This window comes from Micropterus salmoides, unplaced genomic scaffold (genome assembly GCF_014851395.1).
Source record: "Micropterus salmoides isolate LMB-PRFRI ecotype aquatic unplaced genomic scaffold, ASM1485139v1 Ms_hic_scaffold_9, whole genome shotgun sequence".
Taxonomy (NCBI): domain Eukaryota; kingdom Metazoa; phylum Chordata; class Actinopteri; order Centrarchiformes; family Centrarchidae; genus Micropterus; species Micropterus salmoides.
Window position 1 is genome coordinate 21,924,545 of NW_024044681.1, and position 27,251 is coordinate 21,951,795.

The window sequence follows — 27,251 nt, forward strand, 5'->3', positions numbered from 1 at the left end:
AGTACTACAATTCGGCATTGGTTTGAAGTCCCTGTGTCACATGACTTGGAAGCTATTGAAATAAATAATGATTTTCCCATAACACTGTTCTCACAATTGTAATTTATTGATGGTCCCTAAGCTAACCCCCGTTGGTTAAAAGCGAGCCATCAGAGGTGAGCTAACCGCACTTATACAACCGTCACTGGATCCTGGGTGAATGTCTGTCGAATATCCAACTTAAAACTAATTTCACCGCGGTGAAGTTTTTGTTCGCCTTCAGATGTCATCTCTCACTGCTCGTCGCACAAATAAAATGATGATTTGTCGTTGCCGGTTGTCCATCCTTCTTCCCACTCTGTGGACAACGTCGACTGCTTCATCCCACTTTACCGCCAGGTCCGGTGCAATCCTGCGAAGAAGCTCCACCACCTCCTCTCTTATGTTTTCATTAGCCGTTTCTTTTTTCCCTTTGATGCGCAAGCACCACCGTCTTTTGTATCTGTCATTATTCAGTACTCGACCCCTCATGTCTTCATTTTCTTTAGTCAGTGTCTCCACTTTCTTTTCCAGGTGTTTTATTTTCGTTTTACACTCTTTTAGCTCTTCTGCATTGAACTGCACCGATTTAGCAATATAAGCTAGCATGGAGCTGTGCTGTTGCAACTGCGTGCTAAATTCATCCATGCGGTCGTCTACACGTTGACCGAGAGAGTTGATAGCATTCAGTATGGTTTCTGTGTTTGTTTCTTCTTGAGACAAACCTTTCGTTTTCTTCTCCAGGTGTGTTTTTTCGGGGGTTTCCGCTGGAGTTGTCGGCCCTCGTTTGTTCTTGCTAGCGTTAGCCATATCTGCATAGTCGTGTACACTCATCAACCCACAGCTTTCAAATGGGAGATTTTTTTGCGCCGGGGGCCGCTGTTATGTTTCTTCATTTTCGTGCAGAGAACTGGACAAATGGCAATTAATAGTGGATATGTCTTTTTAATTAACTATAACATCGGGACTTCTCGAGGGGCTCAGTGAGATGCGACTGCACGGACCGCCATCTTACCGGAACCTCCCCCATTTCCAGGTTGTGGACTCTTTCTTCTGACTTTCGTTTTCCATAGACTGTGTATAAAAAAGGTGTGTTCATGTGTCAGAATGTGGAATCAACATGGACGCTGCTACAAAGATGTGTTGGATTAGCATTTTCAAAGCATATAAACAACACACAGACATTTAGTTCACTTTACATGGACAGCAAACTGTTACTATATTACAAATTACATGTTTGAAAAATATGTTTATGCAATACGTGATTTTGCACGAATCAAAGATCTGTATACTTCTTTATGTCCCATGTAAACTTTATTTCACTTTTTGCAATAAATATTTTGGGAGGAAAAATGGATTCTTATAATCACCTATTTAAAAACAAACATGCAAATCTGCTCTTATCTTACACACAGAGACTTACACCAATTTTAGCATATGTTGTTTTCCAGTTGTAAATAGCAAGACAAATCAAGTAGCATTTATAGGCGATTACTGTTAAATTAAGACGCTGACATAAAGGAATTAAATGTTCAGGCCTAATTAAGCGCGAAATGAGCTACGTAAAATGGCTGCTTGCAAAATTACCGTATGAAGAAAATGCAATTTACAAGTTATTTAGTCGTGTCCTCCGTACACTGTGTACTGTGGTGTCGAGGAGGAGGTTTTATTTATCTTTTATTTTCAAACCTCGCGCCAGTCAAGGCCGACTGAGAAACCCGGAAGCAGCAGTCTCCATGGAAATCCCGAGGAACAAACTTTTATTCAGCTGACGTGAGCTTTTCACAAACATGACTGGAGATAGCGACTACAGCAAGTACGATTTGGCACGCCTGCAGGAAGAACTTGAGCAAGAGAGGGAAATGAAGTAAGTCTGTTTGAAGTTTATGCATTAACGTTAACTTACTTGCAAAGTGGTCAAGGAGTTGAAACGTTATTTTCCACTGCAAAAATAGCATTGTGTGGCTCTTGACTTATTTATAGAGAAATGCTTGAAGGGTCAGTGTCTGATCTACGGAGCACCATGTGTGAACTGCAAGACAGACTGCAGAGTGTTGATGGGGAAGGTGAGGCACATTTTAGAATACATAATATATGTGTTGTTATATATCTGTCATCTTGACCCACAGTGGCAGCATGTTACCCAACAAAGGTTTTAGCCTAGCTGGTATCCACTGATTTCTATCAGCCCAGTGTTGTTTGACCTTTTCTTTCCTCTGCTTATTCTGATGTGCCAGGAAATGAGTGGAAGACGAGGTATGAGACACAGATAGAGCTAAATGGACAGTTGGAAAGACAGATGTCACTCATTCTCGAGAGACTGGAGGACCTTCGAGGACACCCTATGGGTAAGTTCATTGGCTAGTGCCAGCTTTTAAAGGGGTTTATGCTGGAAGGACGTTTGTTAGGTCTGATTAACTTAAATCAAGCTTTACACAAAAATTAAAACACCTCAACATGGCTGACCTTCTCCACACAAAGAGTGGTGTCATTGCAGTACATCTTCAGTAATACTTTTAAATACCAAAACGGCTTTCAGGCAAGTTCAAGATCCACAGTACATGAAGCAGCAAAGGGCTGATGCTTGGTATGTAGTATGTGAGCTGTTGACATATCAAGCATATGAAAATACTATATGCACAGTTAAGTGTAGCACGGCACATCAGGCTGTTTCATTTACACTGTTCCCATATGAAAGATATGATAAATTGTGTGTTGCATCGTTTCTGAACGGCTGGTGTTTGGCAGACACAAGCCCACCAACAACTCCATGAAGCCCCCGAAGTCTCATGAAGTCAATTTTTACTTTTAACTGTATGTATAACAAAACCTAAATGTACAAAAATCAGACGACAAAGTGTTCAAGTGCTCAAGAAAGTTTGTGTTTCAATGCATGCACTCATAATGCTCACACGCTCGCTCTTTTTTTTTCACAGATCGATTGGCCTCCATCCGATCTTATGACGACATGCCAGTAGTGAGTGCAAACGTTCACTTTCTATCGAGATTTTTCTTCATCCGTTTTGTCATGTTAGTGTTATTTAGTGAGCTTTTGTTACCAGCAGAGAGAGCCAGAGGCTAAGGGGAGAAGGCAGTCACACACACACACACACACACACACACACACACACACGTAAAAGCACACCACATGCTGGAAGGTTGCACAAACAGTCTAAATATGTGTGTGTGTGTGTGTGTGTGTGTGTGTGTGCCTTAAGGCAGAACTAACAGATGCTCATTAGTGTATCCAAGGAGCGACTGTAAGATTGTGGACTGACGATCTGTAATCAAACTTTGAGATAGACTGCGAGAAGAATATAGATTATTTTTAATGAGTGCAGCGACTAACTGTCACGACGAGTGTTCTGTAAAAGCAAGCAATACAAGAGCATGTCACAGTGTCGACAGCTCAAAAGAAAGAAGCTTGAATCTTTGTCTGATTAGTAAATGTCTGTGCTATTACGATGCTTCAGAGTCAATGATTAGGAGGGTTAAATATTCATATTCATGTATTTGCCCACATTCAAATGCACATGTTCATGTAACTGTAACATTTAACTTTTAATTAAATACTTTGGCTGATCGAAACGCACCAGCCTGTTTCTAAAAAACTGCTATGATGCATGTATAATGCTGCATCTTTAAACATACTGCTTACCGTGTCATTTATTAAAGCTGACTACAGTTGCTTATTTTGAGGATCATGAAGAAGAAAGAAACTGTTCCAAACCCAGGTGTAAACCAAGCCTCATTGCTCTGATCTGTGCTAGAAATCTTGTGTAGCCTCACCATGTCTCAGCTCAGATGTGTTTATTTGGTTATTGAATAATGTATGAGCCTAATCCAGATTTATGCACATGTTTTCTGCACAAATGATTTTGTTATTGTTTGATCATGGTAGATGGCACAGTGTGGCCCTAGAACAAATTGATTTGTTATTACCATCAGCAGTGCAACACCTTTTTTATAATTTGTGGCCTCTTTGTTAGGAATGTTGCTAATTATTGGAAACACTTTGTGGCAGGAAACCCTGAGACAGCGCCTGAAGCTCCTGACTGAGGAGAAGTCTGACGTCCAGAGTCAGCTGATGGACTGTCATCTCAGAATTGAACAAGAAGGAAAGGTGTGGATCTCAGCCACTCCAGTTCACAGCGTGCAAATAGAGGGATTTTTTTGTCTGCTGGTCTGGTTTTATTATTTCTCAGACAAGCAGCTTTACATTTTTCCAGCTGATAAATATTTCAGTAACAACTTACCTTCATTAGCAAAGGATTGGGAAAGATTTGCTGATATTTTTGTTTAGCATTCTTTATTTTTCCAGTGCTGCAAAATTGAACCCCAACCTTTGTCCTGTACTGCAATGACTAGGCCAGTATGCTCTTAGCTTAGTGGCTTGTTTTTTTGTTTATTGTTCTGCTCAACAAACAGCGAGATATTAGCTGAATGAAAGGTTTAACGCGTAGCATGTGCAGCCACTAATCCATGTTCTAATCTGTCGCTCATTAACACTGAAGACCTCCTGAAATACACGCTAATACACACAGGCAACAGAACAAGCGCTATACCAATGAGCAGACAGATTATTACTGACTGTTAGAAGTGTAGTCCATGAATGGAAAAATGTGACAATATGCACCTCTATTTCTTTCAAAAATCAGGCTTTTCATAAAACCAATGACGAGAGGCGGGCGTACCTTTCAGAAATTGCTAAGGTAAGCATTCCCTTTCATTGATGTCAACAACAGTGCTAATAACCACTGATAAGTCAAACAAGTAGCTCTCAAATCAAACCTATTGCCTACCAGTCGTTGAATATAAAATATAAGTCACTCCACTCTGAAGTATAGCTGTTATGGTTAAGTGCTACAAAATGGGACAATACAGTGAGGAGTCTGCTGTTCTCTAGCTCTTCTCTTTCAGGCCTAGTTAGAACTTCACATTCATCCTAGTGCTGTTCTCTCCCGTTATATAATAGGTGAGTCTCTGTTCAGGAAGTGAGTCAAGGACTTTCTGCCTCACACTGTAACACTACTGGTCCCTGCAGGGCCGAAACAAATGCAACTGCAAAAGAAACCCGACTACATTTCTCTCATTTCAGAAACAAATCTTTACATTTGAAGTAGCACATGTCCGCATGTGACTGGCTTGTGCCTACTGTGAACACAACAGCATAAACGCAATGTTATTATGCACTTAGTGTCATTACTCATGAATTGTCCGCTGCCACAGCTGTCCTCCACCCTTGAAGCCCAAAGAAGACAGTACTCCACCCAGCCACAGAGGGCACCAGAGGGCAAACAGAGGAGGTCAGTGAGGCACAATGCTAACAGGTGATGGACAGAATAATATGAACAACAGTGTGCAGTGAACCAACTGAGGTCTGATTGTACATCATAAGCTTCACGTGTTTGAATGCCTTATTTTAATAGCTGTTTGTTTTTATTTTCACTTTTGATTTATTCATAAGGGGACGTGTACAATTTTTATATACAAAATAAATGCTGCCATTTACCTTTTGATGTATCTTACCTGAGTTAGCAGAGAGCTAATTTTCATCTGCAGTCCATTGGCAGATCACAATAAAACCTTCTCACACTAATGACATATAAGTCACGCACAAATATCAAAGAAAATAGTTACTGCATTTTACCAATTTTTTTATTTGGTTTTGAAGTTAATGTTAGAACTGCAAATAATGGCTTTAATGCACTGCATTAAAACATAAGAGCTGTTCCAAAGGGAAAATACAACTACATTTACTATGTGACATACTGTGAATATTAGAATTTCTGTGTAAATCCATTCATTTTGGGATCAGACCTAATTTTGCAGTTAGTGCACTGATTTGATTTGTAGCTAATAAAGTAATCATGCTGGACATATTGGCTTAGAATGAATAAATTAATAAAATTTAAGATATCTCTTCATTGAAAATTATTGTTGCAGGATTTGCAGGATTGGTTATTTTTGAGACACTTTAATAGAAAGAATTGTGTATCTGCTAAACTATCTATATTTTCTGATTGCATAGAGAGAAGCAGACCAGCAGGAAGGCAGAGGCTGATAATAAAGGAAAAGACAGAGATGAAGATGGAGGAGTATGCGTGAAAGGAGGAGGAGGTGGTGGAGCAACATCAGGGAAGAGAGAAGAGAAGAAATCCCAAAGGGGAAGCAGGTTACCCACCTTAAAGTACTATCTGAAACACAACCCCTAACCCAAAGCTGGTGTTATAGCCCTTTTTTTGCTCTCTACTGGGTATGCTGGAATGATTGCAGTAGAAAAATTGCCATATACTTAGCTAGTTTCAGTGCAAGAATGTATTAGTGTATGTCCTTCAGCTTCCGGTGGCTTTGTTCACATTACTCAAAAGCTGATTTCGAGGAAACAATGCAGTTCCTGTGAAGGTTTTTTTCCCATGTGCCACAGTCAGTATTGTAATTCAGTGTTTATTTTGTAATCGGAGGCAAATACAGTTTTACTCTGATCTCATGGTATAAAATGTTACATTTATAATGAAGTCTGGCATTATTATTTTCTTAAATGTTTCTTTGTTTTAACAAGAAGAGTAGCCACTGGAGAAATGTTCAAGAGGGGGGAATATTAGGGGCTTTGAATGTTGTGAGGCCATTTCCTAATGTGCCAGAAGCTTGCTGAGTCTGACATTTCTGTGGTCACTGCAATTTCAAATAAAAGCACCTCCTACGACTTGCATTACGTAAGCAGCATCACGATCCACAACTCTCTCCATATGTGGATCATCCACAGTGCAACCAGTCACCCCCACTCCACCCACTGACCGCCTTTATGAATGTAGGTGTAAGAAACCGGTATCCATATGAGTTGCAGTAGTGAATAGGGAACATTGCCAGAAGCTTTTTCAGTTGTTTGTGAACAATTGTGGAAGATGGGTTCAGTTATTGTCGGCATAAAAACAATGAATTGAAACAATATCTCATAACGAATAAGCAATGGTAAGCATGAATTCCTCATTGTGTCCTGTCCCTTTAGCTTTTTCTTCCTTGTTCATTGATTGGTCTGTAGGTACGATGTCGTATTAATTAACTCGTGGATTGTGGCCTGAAATTAGCTTTTGAGACATAGAGGTTACAGAAAAAGAATAGTTCAGGTGAATTATGAAATACCTATTCTACCATTCTAGGGCTGGCATGGTAGTGATGAGGAAAGTGGCCTTTAAGGGCAAAGATCAAGCATCCGACCAGCTTAACTGTCCCATAACACTGACACTGGCACTTAAAGTTCAACCACCATCAACTTGCTGTGAAGAAGATTTACCTTACAGGAATTAATGAAATAATTTTAGTGAAATAAAAATACCTGATAGCAGTGCTCCACCCCAAAACAGGTCTTTCCTAAATTGAACATAAGATTGTAGTGAAGAGGATACACAGAGACATCAGCACAGACAGTGTATAATATATAGGAGGACATTTTGTAATTGACACCTTTTAAGCTTAATTATTCTACAATCCCACAGAGTCAGTCCCTATTTTATTGACCCATTCATCCAATAAACCAAAACCAAAACTCCAAAAACTCACCTGAAGACACCATCAATCTAAATCCCAATGCTCCTATCCCCAGCTACAGGAGACATTTGTTTGTGTTTGCTGGTATTGACTTTACTGTCTAAAACTATTGGTACAGCGCAGTGTGAATTCTGTTTTAGGGTGTATTTTCCCTTTACACGTCCACTTACATTTCTGATATGGTTGGCTGACATGGTGTACAATCCTAAATGTGCCTCAGTGACAGGTTGTTGGTCTTAGATTAATGACTTAATTTAAAGATAGCCGTGTTGCCTTATGAAAGAGTGAGCACATTTACAGCGCACCACTCTCTCACTTTCTTCTCCTCCTCCTCCTCTTCCTTCTCTCTTTTGCTCTGTTTCATGCACACGCTCATTTTAGTACAACTCACTGCATCCTGCCCCATGAATCACACAGCCATGGAGTAACCACCTAGATCTTCGGCTGACAGGTGAAACACAGTGACAAATCACTATAGTATCTGTCAAAACACCATGAATCGCGCTGCTGCTGCCTGCCCATGCTAACTCAGTTAGCTGTTCTCTCTGTACTCGACGTGTGTATGCTGCAAACAATGTAGTGTATGTGCAAGTTCATACTTGTGTGTATAAGAGACTCATTTGCAAGTGTGCATGCTTGCATACCCTTGAGCTAAACATGCAAGTGAATTTACTTGAGTTTTATTCTATTTCTGTTATAGTTTTAAGGACTTTCACTGCTGTTTGTGCTTTTCCTTGTGTTTTTTTTTGTCTCTGAAGCAAGTCAAAAAGTTGCAGTCAGGAGTCTAAGGACAAGAAGACACAGCAGCTCATAAAACTGCCCGATCCTCATTAACTGTGCTCTGTAGCTATAGTTACATTTACAAATAAAATAAAATGTGCCTGCAAAGACACTTAGACCTTAGTCACAAATGCCAAAATACTCCATCTTTTGATATACAACTCAATTGAATCTTAGGAAATTGCCTAGTCATGGTTCAGGAGCAAAGATGACCTCTATGATTACTCATATGGATGCAATATTCCCAAACTTATATCGTTCTGATTTCATCTTGGCTGGTTAGTAATAGTCAGCTTCAACACTGATACAAATGTGGATGCAAATAAACAGTTTGTATTCTCTATTTTTTTTTAAACTGCTTTAACTTTTTCATTTTTGTTATTTGAATACAGGTGGACACTGTCAAATTTAGATTTGACTTACAAATTATTAGGCATTAAGAATGGAAATGAGACCAAGTCCTTCACCGTGTCCTCCATCTTTCCTGCACTGGTCTAAAGACACATTCCCCCACAAGGGCCCTGTTTCATCAGGACAAATTTAGACAGGAACACCTTGTCAGGACCTTATATCGTGTCGCACTCAGGGTCCATAGGTGTCTCCCCAAAATAGAAAAATCTGTGTTTCTTCTTTCTGTCGCTGTCACAGATTCTGATGCATTCATGTGCTTGAAGTTAAACAAGCAGGTCAGAGAATGGAAGCAGTCACTTATAAACTGCAGTATTTGAGCATTAAAATGTCTGATGTATTTATCAGTTATGGATTAAATGAACTTGATGGTATTATGAAAGGTGACCTTTTTAAAACAAGCATTAGACAAATGTCACAAACATAGCATGCAAAGAAAGTGAAAAATGTTACATGATAAAGTTCAACACGTTAAACAATGTCTTCAGCCTATAATACAGATAGTATTATAAGAGGCTGTGTATATTAACCATCACTGGCACACATAAATGCTGGGTAACACACACAAACACACACTCATATGGTTCATCAGGGAGTGGTGATGGGGCAGAATTGAGTGGTCTCTGGAGTCCAGGATGTAGGTCAGTGGTCTTTATCTCTACCATTGCTCGGGGAGACTATTTCCTGCATGCAAACAAACTTCCGGGCTTGTAGGAAGAGTCAGACTGATGATAATGAGACAGCAGCATCCTCTCCAGCTCTCAGCTCCCTCCCCTTGTGTTGCATTACGGAGTCCTGTCTAACTCAACATAATGTGTTATAATCATTTGTAATTCCACTTGAGACATTCAAGAAATAAATAGTAACTTAAAATGAGTAAAAATCATACTTGTCACACTGCATTTGGGTCCCTGTGAAAGCAGCTCTGCATGGTCTGAGGCTGGTAATTTAGAGACCCCTGGTGTATACACTGGAGTAAGTGTGTTACTTATCATCTCACATGCAAATATTCTTGTGGGTTAAACACAAAGCTGCTCTGTGCTTAGTCTCAAGGTTTTAGTGATATGATTAGCCCTTACACAGCAACAATTATAGCACATACTTGTTTTGATGAAAATGAATGAGTTACTAAATGAATACATCAGTTAAGGTATCAGTGATTAATCTTCCATAAAAGAGAAAAGATCGACCCCTATCCCAATCGTGCCTTGGGGTGTGGGTGGGGGTGCAGGACCAGCAGCATCCCCAGCACGTGTGGGAAGCGTGGGTTTGCATCCTAATGAGGTGCGGGGGGGGGGCTGAATGAAAATCACGACAGAGTGACGTGGAGGAGGAAAGAGGAGGTGGGTGAAAAGAGAATGGGAGGGGAAGCAGCTGCTACCTAGTTGCTTTTCTGTCCAGCCTCTGCTTCTTGCTCACTACGCGCACACACATACTCACACACACAAACACACACGCACACACACACACACACTGGTGTCGTGGTGGTGGAGCACATCACAAACAACAAAGGGACGCACAGGGGGCCAGGATATAGAAGCACACGTTACCACCATCCCTTGTCAGCGACAAAGCTCACTGAACTCTTTTTTTCTCCACATACTGGGAAATAAAACACCAGTCAGACTGGAGGTGACCGTCAAAGAAGCGTTAATTGCTCGCGTAGGTAAGCCTGTCAATTATCAACCCATACAAGTGATTTATTCTTTTTTAATTTATTCTTTAAAAACACTTCTCGTTTCTTTTTCAAGCGATTCACGCCACTTGAAGTCAAAACGAGAAAGTGAAGTAGTAAAGGCTATCTATCATAGGTAATTGTTTAATTATAGGTTAATTATTTTGGGGGTCGCCTTCTTCTCTGGGGAACTGAAGCCTGCTATTTGTCCGGGTGAGCGCGGAGGTTCTGAATATTTAGCCTATAAAGAGAGAAATTAATATGGCTATTATCGATTCGTGACTGCCGCCTTCTCTCCATCCATCTGCGCTTCAGAACAACTCAGGCGCACTGTGCCAGGCAGTGTTGCGTCGTCATGAAGCATGCTGTCCGCTGCTCGGCTTAACAGCACTTAATCTGTCATTAGGGGGTTATTTTCAGACAGCGCACCAGCGACGGACACCGGCTGGCTACTTTATCAGCCATCCAAACCTCTCCTCGCTTTGGTGTCGTCCTTCTCTGCGCCTCTTGTTTTTGTTTCTTACCCGGTGGTGAAAACTTTTCACCGTAGCCTTACCCCTCCCCCCTGTTTGTCTCCCACAGACAGTACAGCCGTACTTGTGAGCCTCAGCAGCGAGATGGAGATGGAGCATTTCGACGACCGGGACAAAGGTCAGAGACACAGCCGGTCCAGTGCGAAGATGAACGGGATGCTGAGTCCCACGCACAGCGCCCACTGCAGCCTGTACCGGACCCGGACCCTGAAGACGCTGACCGCGGAGAAGAGAGCTAAGAAGGTCCGCTTCTACCGCAACGGAGACCGGTACTTCAATGGGATAGTGTACGCCATCTCTACAGACAGGTTCCGGACTTTTGACGCCCTGCTTGCGGACCTGACCCGCTCCCTGTCCGACAACGTCAACCTGCCACAGGGCGTCCGGACCATCTACACCCTGGATGGCTCCAAGAAGATCACCACTATTGACCAGCTGGTAGAAGGTGGGTAGGCTATAAAGCCTATCAGCACAAGTGGGGTCTGCCTTCAGAGTGGCAAGTTTAAGTGGTGACCCCCTGGACTCATGGCCTTATCACCACCCATAATATGCCTACATGAAATATGGCTGTACAAGATTTATTTATGGGCACTGCGCTATAAAAATCTCTTAGCACACTGCAGATTATTATTAAGATTATACCACTCATTTGATGACCATATGGTGACACAGACCTATGTTTTAGCTCAGATTAGCTCTCTTGATCTGTTTTACTCTCTAAGAAGTGACATGGGAAGAGCTATAAATTGACTGACATCATCTTTGGTTAATATGGGTTTAGAAATATATATATATAGGAAGAACAGCAAGCTTCAAAATATCCTATATTAGTATATTTAAGTTTTAATCTATTTATCAATGCTGCCTGCTGCTAGAATACTATGGTTGGTTTAGAGATGTTGCACAGAGCAAAGTAGCCAGCCTATGCTACTGTAGTCTACTTCCTTCTTTACCATTCTTGGCTGCATTCTTCACAATCTTCACCATGTTTGCACTCTCTCAAGAGATTCTCCTTATTTCCAAATTGCATCTAATTTCATCCAGCGATTGTGTGAGTAATCTCTCCTTGCTTTTCCCCTCCTCCTCCCTAACCCCAACAGGTGACAGCTACGTGTGCAGCTCCATCGAAGCGTACAAAAAGTTGGATTACACAAAAAACGTGAACCCCAACTGGTCGGTGAACGTCAAGGCCTCCGCTGCGTCCTCCCGCGGGCCTCCTTCCCTGGGCAGCGCCATGGCCGGTGCCCCCGAGAGCCGCGAAATCAAGGACTTCATTCGTCCAAAGCTTGTGACAGTGGTGCGGAGCGGTGTGAAGCCCCGCAAAGCTGTGAGGATCCTGCTGAACAAGAAAACGGCCCATTCCTACGAACAAGTCCTGACCGACATCACCGATGCCATCAAGCTCGACTCTGGAGTGGTGAAGAAGATCTACACCCTGGAGGGAAAACTGGTGAGAAATTGGAGGGCAACACACCTTTTCATGGTATCTTTTACTTGGTTTTATCATGGCTGGCATTGCTGGTTGTTAGCCGTCATTCAAGGTAGCAGTGTTTCTCCAGTCTAAATGATGTCTCTGGTAATGCAATCAGTGGGGAGCTGATGTTTTGTTGCAGGTGTCACACATGATGAGCGGTTCCATTGAGAGAAATAGACCAGACACTGACATTTTCTGATGCTGCTGTTTTGGATATGGCTTTATGCGCAATGGAAAGCTTCATCCATCCTTCTTTTAATGGCAGCGGTGGTTTGGTGCATTGGTGTTGCTTGAAGAGGGAACATAAAGATCAACAGGCTGATAGAAGGATCAAAATGGCTAAATATTTAATGACCAGACTCTCATTTTTCTTTCATGAGCCTTTTAATGAATGGCGGAACATTTGTGTCCCCATTTCGCTGCCAGAGCTGTGGCGAGAAAGAGCGGCACAAGAGACCAAAAGAGGTCGAGAGAAGGTAAAGATGAGAGAAATCTATGAATGGAGCCTGGGTTCTCGCCCACGCTGTAGCAATGCGTGCCAGAGCTTTGCCTCCGAACACAGAAATAAATCAGTCCTGGCCCCCTTGATAGTCCACCCACTTATTCAGCTCCCTCTCTCAGCTGTGGAGAGAGACACTATAAAAAGAACACACTTTAAAGCAGTTCTTTACACACACGTATGGATGCAAATGCATGCATGTATTCTCCACTACAGCACTGAAATGAAATGGTCCCATGTATGTGGAAATGACACTGAACTTGGCCTTGAATAAGGTCAAATCTCTGTCTGTGTTGGCACGTGTTCATGTTTGAGTATATTTGTCAAAGAAGGGAAGGCACAGAGAGAGAGACAGCGTCTCCGAGGGCATGTCAGGGTTTCAGGTTATGTTTGTGACATGCTTTAGCTCTCTGGTCTCTTCCTGTTTGTCTATCATGTCACCTCTCCATCTCTTGTGTCATTTCTCATCATCACTGTGTCTGTCTGTCTCTCTGTCTATCTGCTCCCCGCTCTCTGCCTCTCTCTAGGTCATGTTGTAGCTCCAAGTTATTGAATGTAGCGACACAGAACCACTTTTCCCCTGGCAGTAGCATCAGAATGACACCATTATTCTGAAACAGATTGTGTTTGACGTCAAGGGCGTCCTGCCATTTTGTGTCGTACAGCCGTTATCATCTGCTAAATGGCCAATTTGTGACTCATTCTCATGAATATGCTCTTTGCCCTATGAGCTTCTCATTCTTAATTGCCATTTTAGAACTTTGTGTTGCTATTTATCTCAGTTCTAAAGATTAATCTCAATGTGTTGGCACTAGCATGCCATCCTGTCTCCGAAGCCATGCAGTCCATGATTCACTGTTAACCTAGTAGGAAGTCATTCCAGGTTTCCTGAGCTGACTTGCTTTTAGATCCCGGCACCAGCCAATAAAATCCTAGGATCAGGTTTTCCTTGAGAAACCTCCTGCTGGGGATTAAACTCACGCTTTTGCACAATGCCCACTAACTCTGTGGTTGCCATTGGTTACAGTTATCTTGGAGATTACACAATAAATACTGCTCTCCCCCGGTTCACCCCTCTTAGATTGGAAGTACCACTAGTATGGTTATGCTATTTTTAGACACAGTATTGATTTGTCCTGTAGGCATGGTAACAGCTCGCTGCCAAATTGGCTGGGCTGGGCTGAGTGCACAACCAACTCCTTCTCATTTTTATGTGTGATTGTGTATGCCTGCATGGGTTAATGCAAGAGAGTTTGCGTTGGTGATTATTTTATTTAGAGAACAAAAAAGGGGAGTAGATGATATTTCACGTTGAAGAAACACATTGGAAAGTAGGTAGTAGACTGAATCAGATCACCTTTGCATAGGATTGAGTGTCCGTGTGTGTTTCATGCAGGAGAGGAAGACCTGAACAGCCTCCTGTTTCTGAATAGATGATAGGTCTATCTGCTACAAGGTTATCAGCTAGATAAGCCTCTAGCAAAATTACCCCTCTTAAATATGGTTAATCCATGTTAACTTCGCCATTACACAGACAGAATCAGGCTTTGGTATACCAGAGAGATATATACCAAACATATACATCTGAATTAAAAAAATTATAATACCATATGAATGTGGATGATGGGGGGATGGAATGACTAGTGAAAAACTGTATGTTAATGGTACTTAAATATACATTATTGAATATCAGCGTGCTAAGGGTAATTACCTGATTGCGCACTGGGATATGGTTACTTTAACGATTAAGTAGAGTACGTGTGTGCACAGGTGAATGCATGTGTACGTGCATGTTTGTGTGTGTGTGGGCTGCTGCCCTCAGCTGATCCATGTCAGTCATTGAGACTACGGCAGAAGTGGGTTTCTGGGCCTGACTGCTAGTTACGCTGAGTCCCAGCAGGGCCTCAGAGCCTAGAGAGAGAGCATATGAGAACCGGAGCTCAGGCTCTTTCCCTTCATTAACCCCTGTAATGAGGCCATAGACGGTGGTGCAGGATGTATATGTACATCCCCACAGCCATATTCTTCTTCTCTTTCTCTTTGTCTCCAAGCGTTCTCATGGAGAGTTTACATCAATTTTCTTTATGCAATTACTTTGTTTTTTTCATTATTTTGCCGTTTTTCTGAAATACTGCAGCTGAAGTGTTCTGAGATGAATAATAGATTATGTTTTTTGCATCTGAATTTGGGCAGAGAGTTCAGCTGAGAGTCTGTTTTCTGCTATGGTCTACTGTCAGTCCTCCTATTATTCCTCTTCATTTATGTGTGTATTTATGTGTTTAAAAATGCATTTGCGACTGAGTGTGCACTTGGCTTTTCAATACTATTGCTAATATGATAACTGAGTTTTGGTATTGCAAACAGTATTGTTTTGTTATCAACCCAAACGATACCTTTGTTTTACTAGCTTTGAGGAGTATGTTTCTACCAAACCCTTTTTTTATTTCACAAAGGGACCAAAACTTATAGAATATTAAATGTTGTCTAAACAAAAGCAGCTGTGTAGATCTTTGCATATAAATTACTGAGTATAACTGGCACAATTACAAATGAATACCTTGTTTGGGCACTTGATTGTTTCTGATGCTCTTTGCTATTAGCACATTTCAGTCTGTACCAAAAAAGTATGCATTGAGGGTCACTACCCATCAGCAGTGTATACACCTGCATGTTTGCCAGGTGTTGATGTTTGGTTTTTTAAAACAAGCTGTTACATAATTTCCTATTTGGCTGGATTCTGAGAGAAGTGATAATAATGATAAAGATGGAGAAAGACATGAGACGACACATGACAGGTGACATCTGATATGTGCCATATACTCACTTTATCCACTGAGAACTTACTCTACTGTAATTGTTTTGGAGATCATATTTCTGTCTGTAATACGAACAACTGAGTGAGAGAGAATGTATCAGGTTCCACCCCCACTGTGATATTGATACTCTCACTGTCTCAGGTCTAGGTGCTATGTTTAGCCCCCTCCCCTCTGCTTTGGGGTTACTACAACTTCATATTTCTCAGCAGGCTCTTCACATTGGCCAGTTTCTATGATGATTTGATCTAGTTGCCTAGGAACCGGCTGACCTGCTGTGATGTCATACAATAGCACGGCGGGATGGTGTAGCTGGATTGGTCTGATCAAGAAGATAGAAGACTCGTAAGTGGCTTAAGACACGGACGTAGCTTGCCTATTAATACATCTAAGCTCTGTTTACACACACACACAGACACGCACACATCAGACACTATGTCGAAACCCAGCTGCCGGCCTTGAGCCTTACAAGGCTCACGCATACTTAGTTACCGTTTGTGATACACACTCATTTTAATGGACTCATCTAGATTTCTGCTCATGCATCGCTAGCCATTAACTGCAGGCAATTATCAACCAGTGCATGAAGTGATGCCACTTAGTCATCTCTAAGGTTGGTTGCACTATGAGTATCTCATTAATGAGTTTTTTTAGTATGTATCCTAATGGGTTCAGCATGGGCAAGAGGTATGATTCCCACATTGACCGTCCATGCTAAAAATATAGGGCTTAAAAACAATGTAAACACTCTCATTTCATCCTAAATGTTTTCCCAGTTGTATCTACTGCATGCACATAGTTTTGGTTATATTTGCCCAGTTTATGCTTTAGAATTTACATTTAGGACAAGACACTACAGGTGATTAGGGAAAATAGGTGAAAATTACCAGCTTCCCCAGTTTATTACATACATTAATGCAAATCATTTTTGTATTACAAATTTTCAGAAATTTTATGTTTAAATATGCAAATCATGCATTGTCTAATTAAATATGTGCTAGTTTGCCTACATTCCCAGAACAGAAAACTGAACATTGGATAAAGCCAGGTTCAAAATTCTTGACATCTTAGAATCAAAAGTTTTTACAGAGGGAAATTATATCTTTTTAATTAATCTCTTTTCATCACTCCATAAATCAGAAAACTCTGTCAGCGGCCATAACAAAATCCATTCTCACTATGTTTTTAGGAATAAAATGTTAAAGATAGACCTATGTATTGTAAACTGCTCTGTAAACAGTCAGATCCGTGGCAACACCATTATACATCTGAAACGCATCAAAACTGAATAGAACCACAGTAACAACACACACACACACACACACACACACACACACACACTTCACTACAGATGCAAATAGAAGTGTAGTAAAATAAACACATTTGTTGAACGTTTTCTAGTCTGAAAGAGGAAAATGTTATAGATGCAAAATAGTCCAAAATCTCAAAATAGACTAGTGCTTAAAAAACAAATGTTTTTGCTTGCCATGTCTGGCCTTAAAAGCACACTCCAGTAATTTTGTATAGTAGCCTACTTCCATAAAGTAAGGTGATCACAAGAGACACATAAAAAAAAATGAAGAATGGACTACATCGAAGAGGCTGAGGTACGCTGATCTTTTTGTCTGTAGTATGTTTCAAGCTCCAAAAGCACTACAATTTCCATAATGCAATTCAGTAGCATCTTTTATTAGATCCTCCCACCTCCTACGGTACATGCCCACTTGTTAAAAGTCTCAAACCCATCATCATAACCGAATCACAATTGTAATCAATACTACTACAACGGCCGGACTTAAGGAAGGTGTCATATCAATTGGCTGAATGCATCATATCCCGTTGTGTCCTGCTCTAGTTTTTAGCCATGCTAGTGGTGGTTGGTCTATCCCACAGCCTGTCTGACGGGCAGTTGGTTGATCCAGTCTAGACTGAAATTTATCAAAAATGAATTATTCTGAACAGTTAGTGGATGAACTTTATAGTTTATGACCAAATACCTGCAAGCCATCAGCCTCAGCTGTACTTTGTGTTTAGTGCTAATTAGCAAATGTTAGCACGCTAACACGTTAAACTAAGATGATGACCAGGGTAAACTTTCTGTTTCCGCGTGTTAGCTTTGTCATTGTTAGCATTCTGATGTTAGCATTTTTAGTTTTTTTTGTGCATATTGTCTGTGTATGTGTAAGTATGTTGACAGGAGTTTTGCGACGTCTCCTCTCAACATATCAAATAATTTATGATGCACTTGAAAATTAAGGCAATGAATTTACCTTTTTGGAGCTGCTTGTTGTCTTGTGTTGCTTAGAAAACTCACATTTATAGGGTGGTGATGGTGCAGTGGGTAAGACACATGCCTTTGGTTTGAAAGACCCGGCTTCGAATCCACTGTGAGACACAAATGTGTCCCCGAGCAAGACACTTAACCCCTAGTTGCTCCAGAGGCGTGCGACCTCTTAGCTAAATGTAATGTAATCTTATAGCGCTTATTGCTTTAAGTGCTGCATTCAGCTTTATATGATTACTTCTTGTAGCAATATGCCTAATTGTAAACAAAATACTTCAATAAGTTCATGTCCTGCTCCGTGAAGCATTATTATTTTTTGTATTTTTTCGTCCACCCCTGCATTTTTTCATGCTAATTAAATGGCACATGTTAAAGAGACATCAAATGTAGGAGAAGAGTGTGAATGAACCACTTGTTCACTATCTGCAGTGCAGCTCTCACTTCTCAAACTGTATTGTTGGCCCGTTCTTCTCCTTGTTGGCAAGGCTAAAGAGCTTTTAATATCCTTTTATCTTCTGATTTCTCTGCAGCCCCCTTCTTCTTGGTCTCCCATTTTCTTTTCATCGTCTCTCCCTGCATTACTGTTCTCTGCTTCTCTTTCAGCCGGCATCATTCTTTCTCCTCTTATATAATGTTTAGTTTTCTTCCTGTCAACAAATTTGCTCTCTTCACTTCCATCATCCCTCTATGCTTCTTCTGATCTCTTTTCTCTTGCCTTCCTTTTTTTCATTTTTCTCAGTCTCTCCGTCTCTTGCTGTCAACATGGCATTGTTTTTACGGCTGTTTAGTCCTCATTTAATTAACACACTCGGCATGCGCCACCAAATCCAAGAGCTGCAACATATGGCATCGCTGTCTCCCCCACTCTCTGTCTGACCCACTCTCCTCCTTCTTGCCCTCTGTCTGTTTCTCTGTGTGTCTGCAACACCATCCCACCTTCATTTGTCACTTCTTTTTGTCACTTTTTCATAACTGTTTTCCCTCCCTGTCTCCTTTCTCTGGTTTGGCATGTATCCAGCTCTGCAGGGACTATTGAAAGGGTGCTACAGCACCTACAGTTACTTAAAATGAAGTGTATTAAGAAGTGCAGGGATTATGTTCTCCTCATATACATAGCATTTAGCTGTTTTTAATCTTTATTTGATGGATTGTATGATGTCACTCTTTGTTCTGCATAGGAGGATTGTGGGAAGCCAAGTCCATCTGCTCCTTTTGATCTGCTGAGTCACAGCTACTCAGCACAGCATTGTGTGTGTTTCGGGGGGAGTGTGTGTGTGTGAATGTGCACCCATACAGTATATTTGCAGTAAATGACATTGATAAAAAAGGCTTGTAAAACATTCCTCAGCAGAAATCATCAAGATTAAACTGCAGTTATTGTGTTTAAAAAGGTTATTTAGGATGTGTTGTTTCAGATTCATTTTCTGTCTATCTGTCTGTCTGTCTGTCTATCTCTGTTTCAGTCAGTTAACTTGTGTGTCTGTTTACCAGCAGAGAATGATTGGAGGGCTGTCTGTGGTCAGAGGATCTGCTGCCAAATTAGGATCGATGGCAGACGTTTCCAGCACTGGCAGACTGTTGAGAACCTAGTCACATCACAACTTCCTCACACACACTCGCTCATGCACTTCCTGACTCACTCACTCGCTAATCTCTCTCAACTGAATCTGCATTTGAAAGACTGTGACCCAGCGTCATGCTTTTAGTTGCTTAGGGAGGATGATCCGACATGTCTCGACTGGCAGAGGTTTTGTCTAATCATGACTCTGTGAGGGAGCCACTGAGAAGCCATGTTGTAAAAATAACCAATAGTTTTAATTTCTTTTTTTTTCTGAACTGTCATCAGAGCCAACACACCACTTTCTTTCCAGCCATGAATAACTCCTCTACAGTATTTCTGTCTGTCATTATACACCTCAAAGATCGACTAAGTTTTGTCTGCATGTTGGCATTTTTAAGTCTACCTTTTATTTATACTTTACTTTTATTTGACAGCTTTTAAATGTACAGTAAATGATAACTGAATAATCAAAAACGTTTGATTTATACACTATTAGGGCATGTTTTACTTTCCCTCTGTTATTGCTGTTAAACTGGGCTGGGAGTAGTATTATTTTTCATCCTTTCCATAGTATAGTGAGTTAAAAGTTCACCATATTTCAGAGCTACCTTACCTACAATAGTTTGTTAATTGATTAGTCGATTGTTGAAGATAAATCAGCAACAGTTTTGATTATCAATTAATATTTGTAAGCAAAACTGACAACAATGTGCTCCTTCCAAATGTGAATCAAATGTGAATATTTGCTGGTCTACTTTGCCGTGGACTGTTGGTTAGACAAAACAAGACTGAAAACAAGATTGAAGGCTAATCAGCACAATAATCGATCATGAAAATAACCGTTGTTGCAGCCCGAATTCATACATACATACATACATACATACATATAAATGTATCAACAAACTCACTCACCCTCCTCATGCTGTGTTGTGTAAGTTCCTCTGCCAATGCTCACTCTAATAATCTGTGTATTTTACACATTCGGCTCCTTAATTCAACACACTCATAAAATATTTGTATGCATGCACGCACACATACACACACACACACACACACACACGCTCCCACATGCACACTCATCCTAGAAAATGGATTAAAGACAACAGACAGAAGGAGGAGAGAGATCAATAAAGGGGGATTTGGGTTAAAGGAGGGAGAGAGAAAACACTGGAGTGAAAAGACTCGGACGAGGGAATGGAAGTTGAGGCTGATGCTGTGATGCGTCCGATTTATGTCCTTGACGCAAACAGCGCTGCATGATTCCTTATTTTATATTCGTTTCATGGTTGCGAAAAGTTTGGCTCCCTTTAGACACATGAATGACAGATATAGCTCTGATAGAAAGTTTGCTATGCCCCTGTGGAGAGCAGAAACTGTTACATAAGTTGTTATGCAACAGAGCAGCCAGCCAGGCAGTATGTTGTGCTGGTTTGAGGGGAAAGCAGAAACACCAGTGCCAACTCAGCCTGCTGCACACTTCATGTCCCCGCTGATCTCTTTTCTTGTATTTGTTTTTTCTTAGTGCTTCTTGACTTCCTATACTTCCCTGCCCTTTCCGTTGTTTCCCATCCCGCTGCTGCTCAGCCGCTGAGTAAAACGGGGTGATGCACAGTGTGCTGATTGAGGCAGCAGGGGGTCATGCGGTGTGTGAATTCTCCCTCAAGGTGCAGATGGTTTTATTCTCCCCTCTCGCCTCTTTTCAGATAAATTCTTTCTACCTTTCCTCCTGTCAGTCTGCATGGCTGTTTGCCAGTCTGTTTCCCTGTCTCCCTTTGGCCTGAGAGGAGATTATTTAAATTCCCCTGAGGAGTAAAGAAATGCATTTTGGCTGTTTCATTTTGATTGTGAGAATAAATTCAGCAGAATGTTATATATTCCTGACAGTGACAAGGGGGTTGTTTATGGTTTCAGGGGGAGTAACCCTACGCAGCCTCCAGTACCAGCTGACAGCATATTTTAAGTACTGGACTAGGGTCAGATTGGTCTATGCGCTCTTAAGTGGCCCTTATGGATGTCAGTGAACATCTTTTATCACTCTTGTGGGCATGTGCCAATAATTTTACACTGCCAAACACAAAATTGTCATGAGTGAATATACAGCACTTCAATGACTGGTAAATGTAGATATATTGACCTGTTTTAAAACAACTCACCACTTAATTTCTATGAAATTACTGTCATATAAGGAGCCCCACAACATAACAAGCTGTGTTCTTTGCAGATGAATGTCAAATCTATGTAGTTTTAATATTGATCATAGTCCCACCCAGCCCAGGCCATTGATGTCTAAAACATGGTTGATGCCTGTTGCAGGTCCATCACACTGCTTTGTAAATATTAAAGCTTCATCAGCTTTGTCTTTTCCTTTTTAGTCCTTCGCCTCAGAGGCTCTGCATGTTTGCAACAAATGCTTTGCCCTTTCTGTTTCTGTCTCACTTTATCTTGTATCAATACATCCATCTGTTGCTCTGTCAATCGCTGCCTGTCTTTCAGTATCCATCTGTCTGCCCATCCAATCCGCCTGCCTGTGTGTCTCTCTCTGGTAAGTGTTTCAGAGCATGCCAGCTGCAGTTGATTCAGCACCGCGGACAGCTCCACTGGGCTAATCTCCCCTGGCAGAGTGCAGCGACAGCTCGTCCATCCAAAATGTGGTCTTTCTGTGAGGAGGATAATGTTGTCCTCACCGTGTACTCTGTGTAACCACTGTGAGTCCATTGTGGCGCAGGAGTTTTGTGGATTATGGGTTGAGTCTCCAATCTCTTTTTTCTGTTGGAATTTCTTCTGGCTATGTAGCCGTCTGTTTGATTTAGTCTCAGAGGAATGCCTCTGTTTCTTATCAGAGACTAAGCATAAAACACAGAGTCACCACAGCTTTTTTTTGCGAGTATTGTAACTAGGGCTGCAACTAATGATTTTTTCATTATTGATTAATATGTCAGTTAGTTTTTTGGTTGATTGATTAGTTGTTTAGCCTATAAAATGTCAGAAAATACATCACAAAACATCACAAATTCCCAAAGCCAGTGGTGATGTCTTCACAAATCTTGTTTTGTCTTACCAACAGTCCAAAATATAGATAGATAGATCGATCGATAGAAAGATAGATAGATATAGATATTCAATTAAAGGTGATATAGAACAGGGAAAAGCACATTTTAGAAACCGGAAACCAGGAAATATTTTGGATTTTTCCTTGGTAAATGACATAAACAATTACTAAAATAAAATATATGAAGATTAATTTTCTGTTGATCTGACTCTCTATTACTTATTTTCTAAACGTAAATGCACTTGCATTTGCCCTCACAGGTCTACACTTTGCTTGGCTGTCAGAAACTCCCACTAAAAAGCGACAGACAGATGAAGTCCTCAAATAGAGCTGAAATCTGAAGGAGTAGTTGATCTAAATGAGCAGTGTTGTCACTGATCACTGACCTCCTCGCAGCTGATTCACAGGAGCTGTTGGTGAGAACCACACAGACTGTTTAACATTTCACTATACGGTATGTGTTCATTGTGTCCCTTCTGTTACAGCTGTTCCCACACATTTCCACTCCTGTCCCAGAGCACCCAAACAAAAACTCTGCTGTGCACAGTCATCCCTCATGACATACAACAAACAGAGACCCAGATTTAAAATATTTTAATCTATCTGCTGCTGTGGTCGGCTTACTCAAATTAAACCACATGTGGCTTTAAGTCCCTGTCTGTTTCAGATGTTGATACTGAATACTGTTTTCATGTAAGTCAGAAGTTATCCCCTTTCCATTAAGTTTCTTCATATAAAAGTGTCTCTCTCTCTTTCTGTTTGTTTTGTGACTTAAAATCCAAGTGGTTAGTGTGTCTAAATCATTTTTACACTAGCTCTGTCTGAATTGATCGAGTTAGTTTAAATAGTGACAGCCAGTGACAGATAAATTGACATCTAGCTTGCACATCACCCTGATTTTCTGATGGCACTGTTGAGTTTTTGTTGTGTGGACTGGCTTGTAAATCTCTCCACATTGTGTGGTTATTTAACAGTGCCTCCCTGTGGTGGCAGCGATCATTTCTCTCAGTTTGTGATCCACCTTTGTAGCAATGATGTGCAAACTTGCAGCTCCATATCTGACCGAAACCAGCCGTTTAAAAAAAAAGTGATCTGTATTTAATCTCAAAGAAACAAAGAAAGAAAAGAAGAACAAACAAGGGAGAGAGAGAGTAGCAGGCACTCCAGTAGGTGTTTGGTTATTCAACACTAGGTGGGGTAGTAAGAACATAAATGGGTTTACTGAGAAATATTCATTGTGAATTATAATTTGTTGTGTAAGACAGTTTCAGGAGGAGAATGTGGATGCTTCCTTTTATACAAGCCTCTCTATGTAAATCTTCTTTGACTTTCTAAATATAACTAAATATCAAACCAATGTTCTTTTCCCCATTTGGCATGTATAGTACCATGATGCAGTAGATGATAAATTATCCAGTTAGCCATGGTCTCAGTGGACAATAAGGGAAGGGGATTGGAGTTTGTCAGGCATGTGAGATGTGACACACAATATTTAAACCTGTCAACCTTCTGCCTTGCTTCTGCAGTCATGATTTAATTTTGCTCTAAACCCAAATAATGCTTGAATAAATACATTATTTGAAATCTAAAGATCCTTTTTTAATGTGGGCTAGTGCTTTGATCACCATGACCCAGTGTTACAGCCCCGTTTCCTCCTTTAATAAAGAGGGGTATGAAATTGCTAATTTCCACAATCCTGTGCTCTTTTCTCATCATCTTATTTTAGTCCCTCTTTTCCTCTGTTTCCCTGTCTGGTTCTTCCTGCCCTTGTTTTAGCAGCAGTGGATGTTGTGTAACCACGCTCGTTCTCTGTGAGAACGCAGCACCAGAGACATCAAAGCAGCTTGTTTTGTCATTGGGCTCAGAGAAGGGCTCAGAGCAGCAGTCAGGAATAGATCTCCTCCTCTATTGCTCGTTTCCTTCTGTCTGTTTGCTTCCTCTCTTATCCCAGGGGAATTTGGCTAGTCGGTTTCATCTTGACTGTTTCTATTTTGTTTCTTCTTCTCCTTTCACCTTTACCAGCTCCCTCTCCTCTCCATCGTTCACTGGTCCACCTGTCTCTCCGAGCGTTTAAGGAGAGCTCGCCTTCTTCTCGACATAATCTTTGTATTTCAACACTAGTAGCCAGGCCATGTGCCAGTTGTATGTGTTTGTGTGTAGATCTGTGTGAATGACACAGTTCTGTAGAGTATCGTGCCCATAGTAGATAAAATATGAATGATGGAGTTCTCTATCACAGTGTGCACACAGTGCAGTCAGTGGCACTCACCAGCCGTGCGCCATTGCCTAGAGGGCATTATCACCATGGCAACCATACTTTTTCACACCCCTCTCAGTATACAGTATGTGTTAATGTGTTGCTCCATACTGGTTTACCCTTAGCTTAAAGGTGTCCTCAAAGGCTGCCCTACATGAAGACTGTTCCTGTTTCCCTTCATTTCTTCTTTCTAGATTCCTCTTTCGGTCCCCATCATGTTAATTACATTCGGTTCTTTCCTCCCTGTTTACCTGTCTTTTCTAGCGTGCTGTGATTTCATCACGAGGTGAGCAGCTTCAAAGGGCTTCATTCCAGCAGCCCTCCTCTTGGTTGACTCTGGTAACAGCAGCAGTCCTTGGTTAAGGACGTGGTCAGACTTGATTCAGAGCAGCAAACACACACCCATCCAACAACATCGTCTTTGTCAGGAACAAAGCTTTCAGCAGGATGAGTGTCTTGTGAATAAAAATCATGGGTTACTTGTCTGTTAGCTTCTCAAATGTGGGGATTTTCATCTTTTCTCTGTTTTATATAACTGTACATTTTGATACCTTTCAGTTTTATACTGTTGGTTGGACAAAATTTGCTATTTATAACATCACCTAGGGAATGTGTGATGGCCAGTTTCACTATTTTATGATATTAGATAACAGTACACTGATGAATTGAAAAAAGAATTACTAAAATCAATAGTGTTTTTAAAATTTTTTATTTAAACAGGAGCAGGCACTAAAGCACATTATTTATAAACAGTTTTGTTTGAACATGCGGTAACAGCTAAAGTTAAAATGTCCTGTGACCCAACATCATAATTACTGTATTTAGATGTGACGGGCAGCGTTAAAGAGATTAATAACGTACAGTGCAACTCCCTTCGTGAGCTAAATAGGGCTATCGTTCGAGGAATGCATTACCTGTGATAAAACGCAGTGCACTGTGATAAACAGAATCAGGGACTTTAAGGTAGAGGGAGAGTAGTGGTTTACATCATAATGTTTAATGCACCTTATATTTTGTCCACTCTCTGTAGATCATCCAGCCCCTATAAATGTTGTGGTTTAAAAAAGTAGGTATACAGATGTTCTGTATGTAAGAGCAATTTTGAGGTTCTAACACTTTGAATTGATACATTTTTGTACATGAGTTGTATATCTGTATACATTTTTAATAGCATAATTCTTCTGTTTATATAGGCTATACGTTTTTATTACACACTTGCTTTGGCAATATAAACATCTGTTTCACATGCCAGTAAGCCCCCATTGCATTGAATTGAATTGTAACAATTACTTGCTATGCTGTGCACACACACTTTCACAGAAATACTGCTAAACTCACAAGACAAGGGAAGCACAAGACAAATTCTTTTGAAGTGGCAGAAATAGTAGTATCGAACTAGCTAGTAGCAAAGTGCTTTTTCCTAAACAACAAAATAGGTAATTTGTCAGCACATTTCAAAATATTCCTGCAGATGCTACTTTTCTTAATAAATGGATTGTTTTGTCTTTGAAATACTGAGAAATTTCCATCATTATTGTGAGATCTTCAAATTGCTTTGAGTACTGTAAGAGAGCCTGACTATGAATATGTGACAACAGACTAACTGAACCAAGAACAGCTAACAGCAATATCAGTCACAATTTTGCAAAACTTTAAAAGTTTAAAACTTATTGTGCTGAGTGGACACAACAGATACTATTCAACAGCAATATAAAACTGATATAAAGATGAAAACATTGTAAAAATACAGTGAAATAAAAAACAGTAGAATGAGAGGTGGTCAAGGCTATCCATCAGCACTGATACACTGGGAAAATGTTAATAGCACCAGCATCTGTATCGCAGCCATCTTTTTAGGAAGTCGGGCCGCTCACCCCTGAAATAATCACCAACACACTATCAGGGGATATCAGGGAACAAAGCAATATGCACTCTGTTATGAAACTAGAATAATACTGCTTCCTCACAAACACACACACACACACACACACACAGATGCCGAGCCTTGATTTGAAAAGTTAAATGAAAACGGTCCGTACACCACAGAGAGTCTGGCTGAGATTAAACTTGGTTTTTTGTCTCCCCCGTTGGCTCATTTAGAGTCTGTGGGGGGTAAAGCAGGATGACTCCTATGACCCCCCCCCCCCCCCCCCACACACACACAGAATAGCCTCTTTGCTGTTTATTGGGTATTTTGTGTTGATATTGCTGTTATATTAGCTCTGACTTTCTTCTGGGGTGTTGATCGGTAGCTAATAGGAATCTAAATGGATTCTTGGATGTTAATTGCCATGAAAATGCAATAACAGTAGCTTTGTGTTTATGTGTTAACTCCAGGCGGTGCTAGACATG

At 40.8% G+C, this 27,251-nt stretch overlaps 2 protein-coding genes across 6 annotated transcripts in view; both read left to right on the forward strand.

The window, feature by feature from the left end:
* Positions 1–547: 547 nt before the first annotated feature.
* ccdc169 (coiled-coil domain containing 169) lies at positions 548–6,726 on the forward strand. 2 transcript variants are annotated; one of them, XM_038709716.1, is made up of 9 exons: positions 548–1,054; positions 1,718–1,885; positions 2,002–2,084; positions 2,256–2,366; positions 2,955–2,995; positions 4,043–4,141; positions 4,677–4,730; positions 5,248–5,348; positions 6,050–6,726. In XM_038709716.1, the coding sequence occupies exons 2-9, from the start codon at positions 1,809–1,811 to the stop codon at positions 6,231–6,233; spliced, it is 750 nt and encodes a 249-aa protein (XP_038565644.1). In that variant the 5' UTR covers positions 548–1,054; positions 1,718–1,808; the 3' UTR covers positions 6,234–6,726. The 2 variants fall into 2 exon arrangements, with proteins under 2 accessions (XP_038565644.1, XP_038565645.1); XM_038709717.1 differs by having other exon boundaries at positions 553–1,054; positions 5,248–5,324.
* A 3,421-nt stretch (positions 6,727–10,147) lies between these two features.
* Positions 10,148–27,251, forward strand: part of LOC119895175 (serine/threonine-protein kinase DCLK1-like) — a 47,596-nt gene continuing 30,492 nt past the window's right edge. For 2 of the 4 annotated variants that reach the window (XM_038708087.1, XM_038708086.1), the window contains exons 1-3: positions 10,288–10,420; positions 11,012–11,407; positions 12,063–12,412. In XM_038708087.1, the coding sequence (XP_038564015.1) occupies positions 11,047–11,407; positions 12,063–12,412 (711 nt within the window). In that variant the 5' untranslated portion in view covers positions 10,288–10,420; positions 11,012–11,046. Of the gene's footprint in view, positions 10,421–10,722; positions 11,408–12,062; positions 12,413–27,251 lie in introns of those variants that run through there. The other 2 variants (XM_038708084.1, XM_038708083.1) reach the window with 2 other exon arrangements.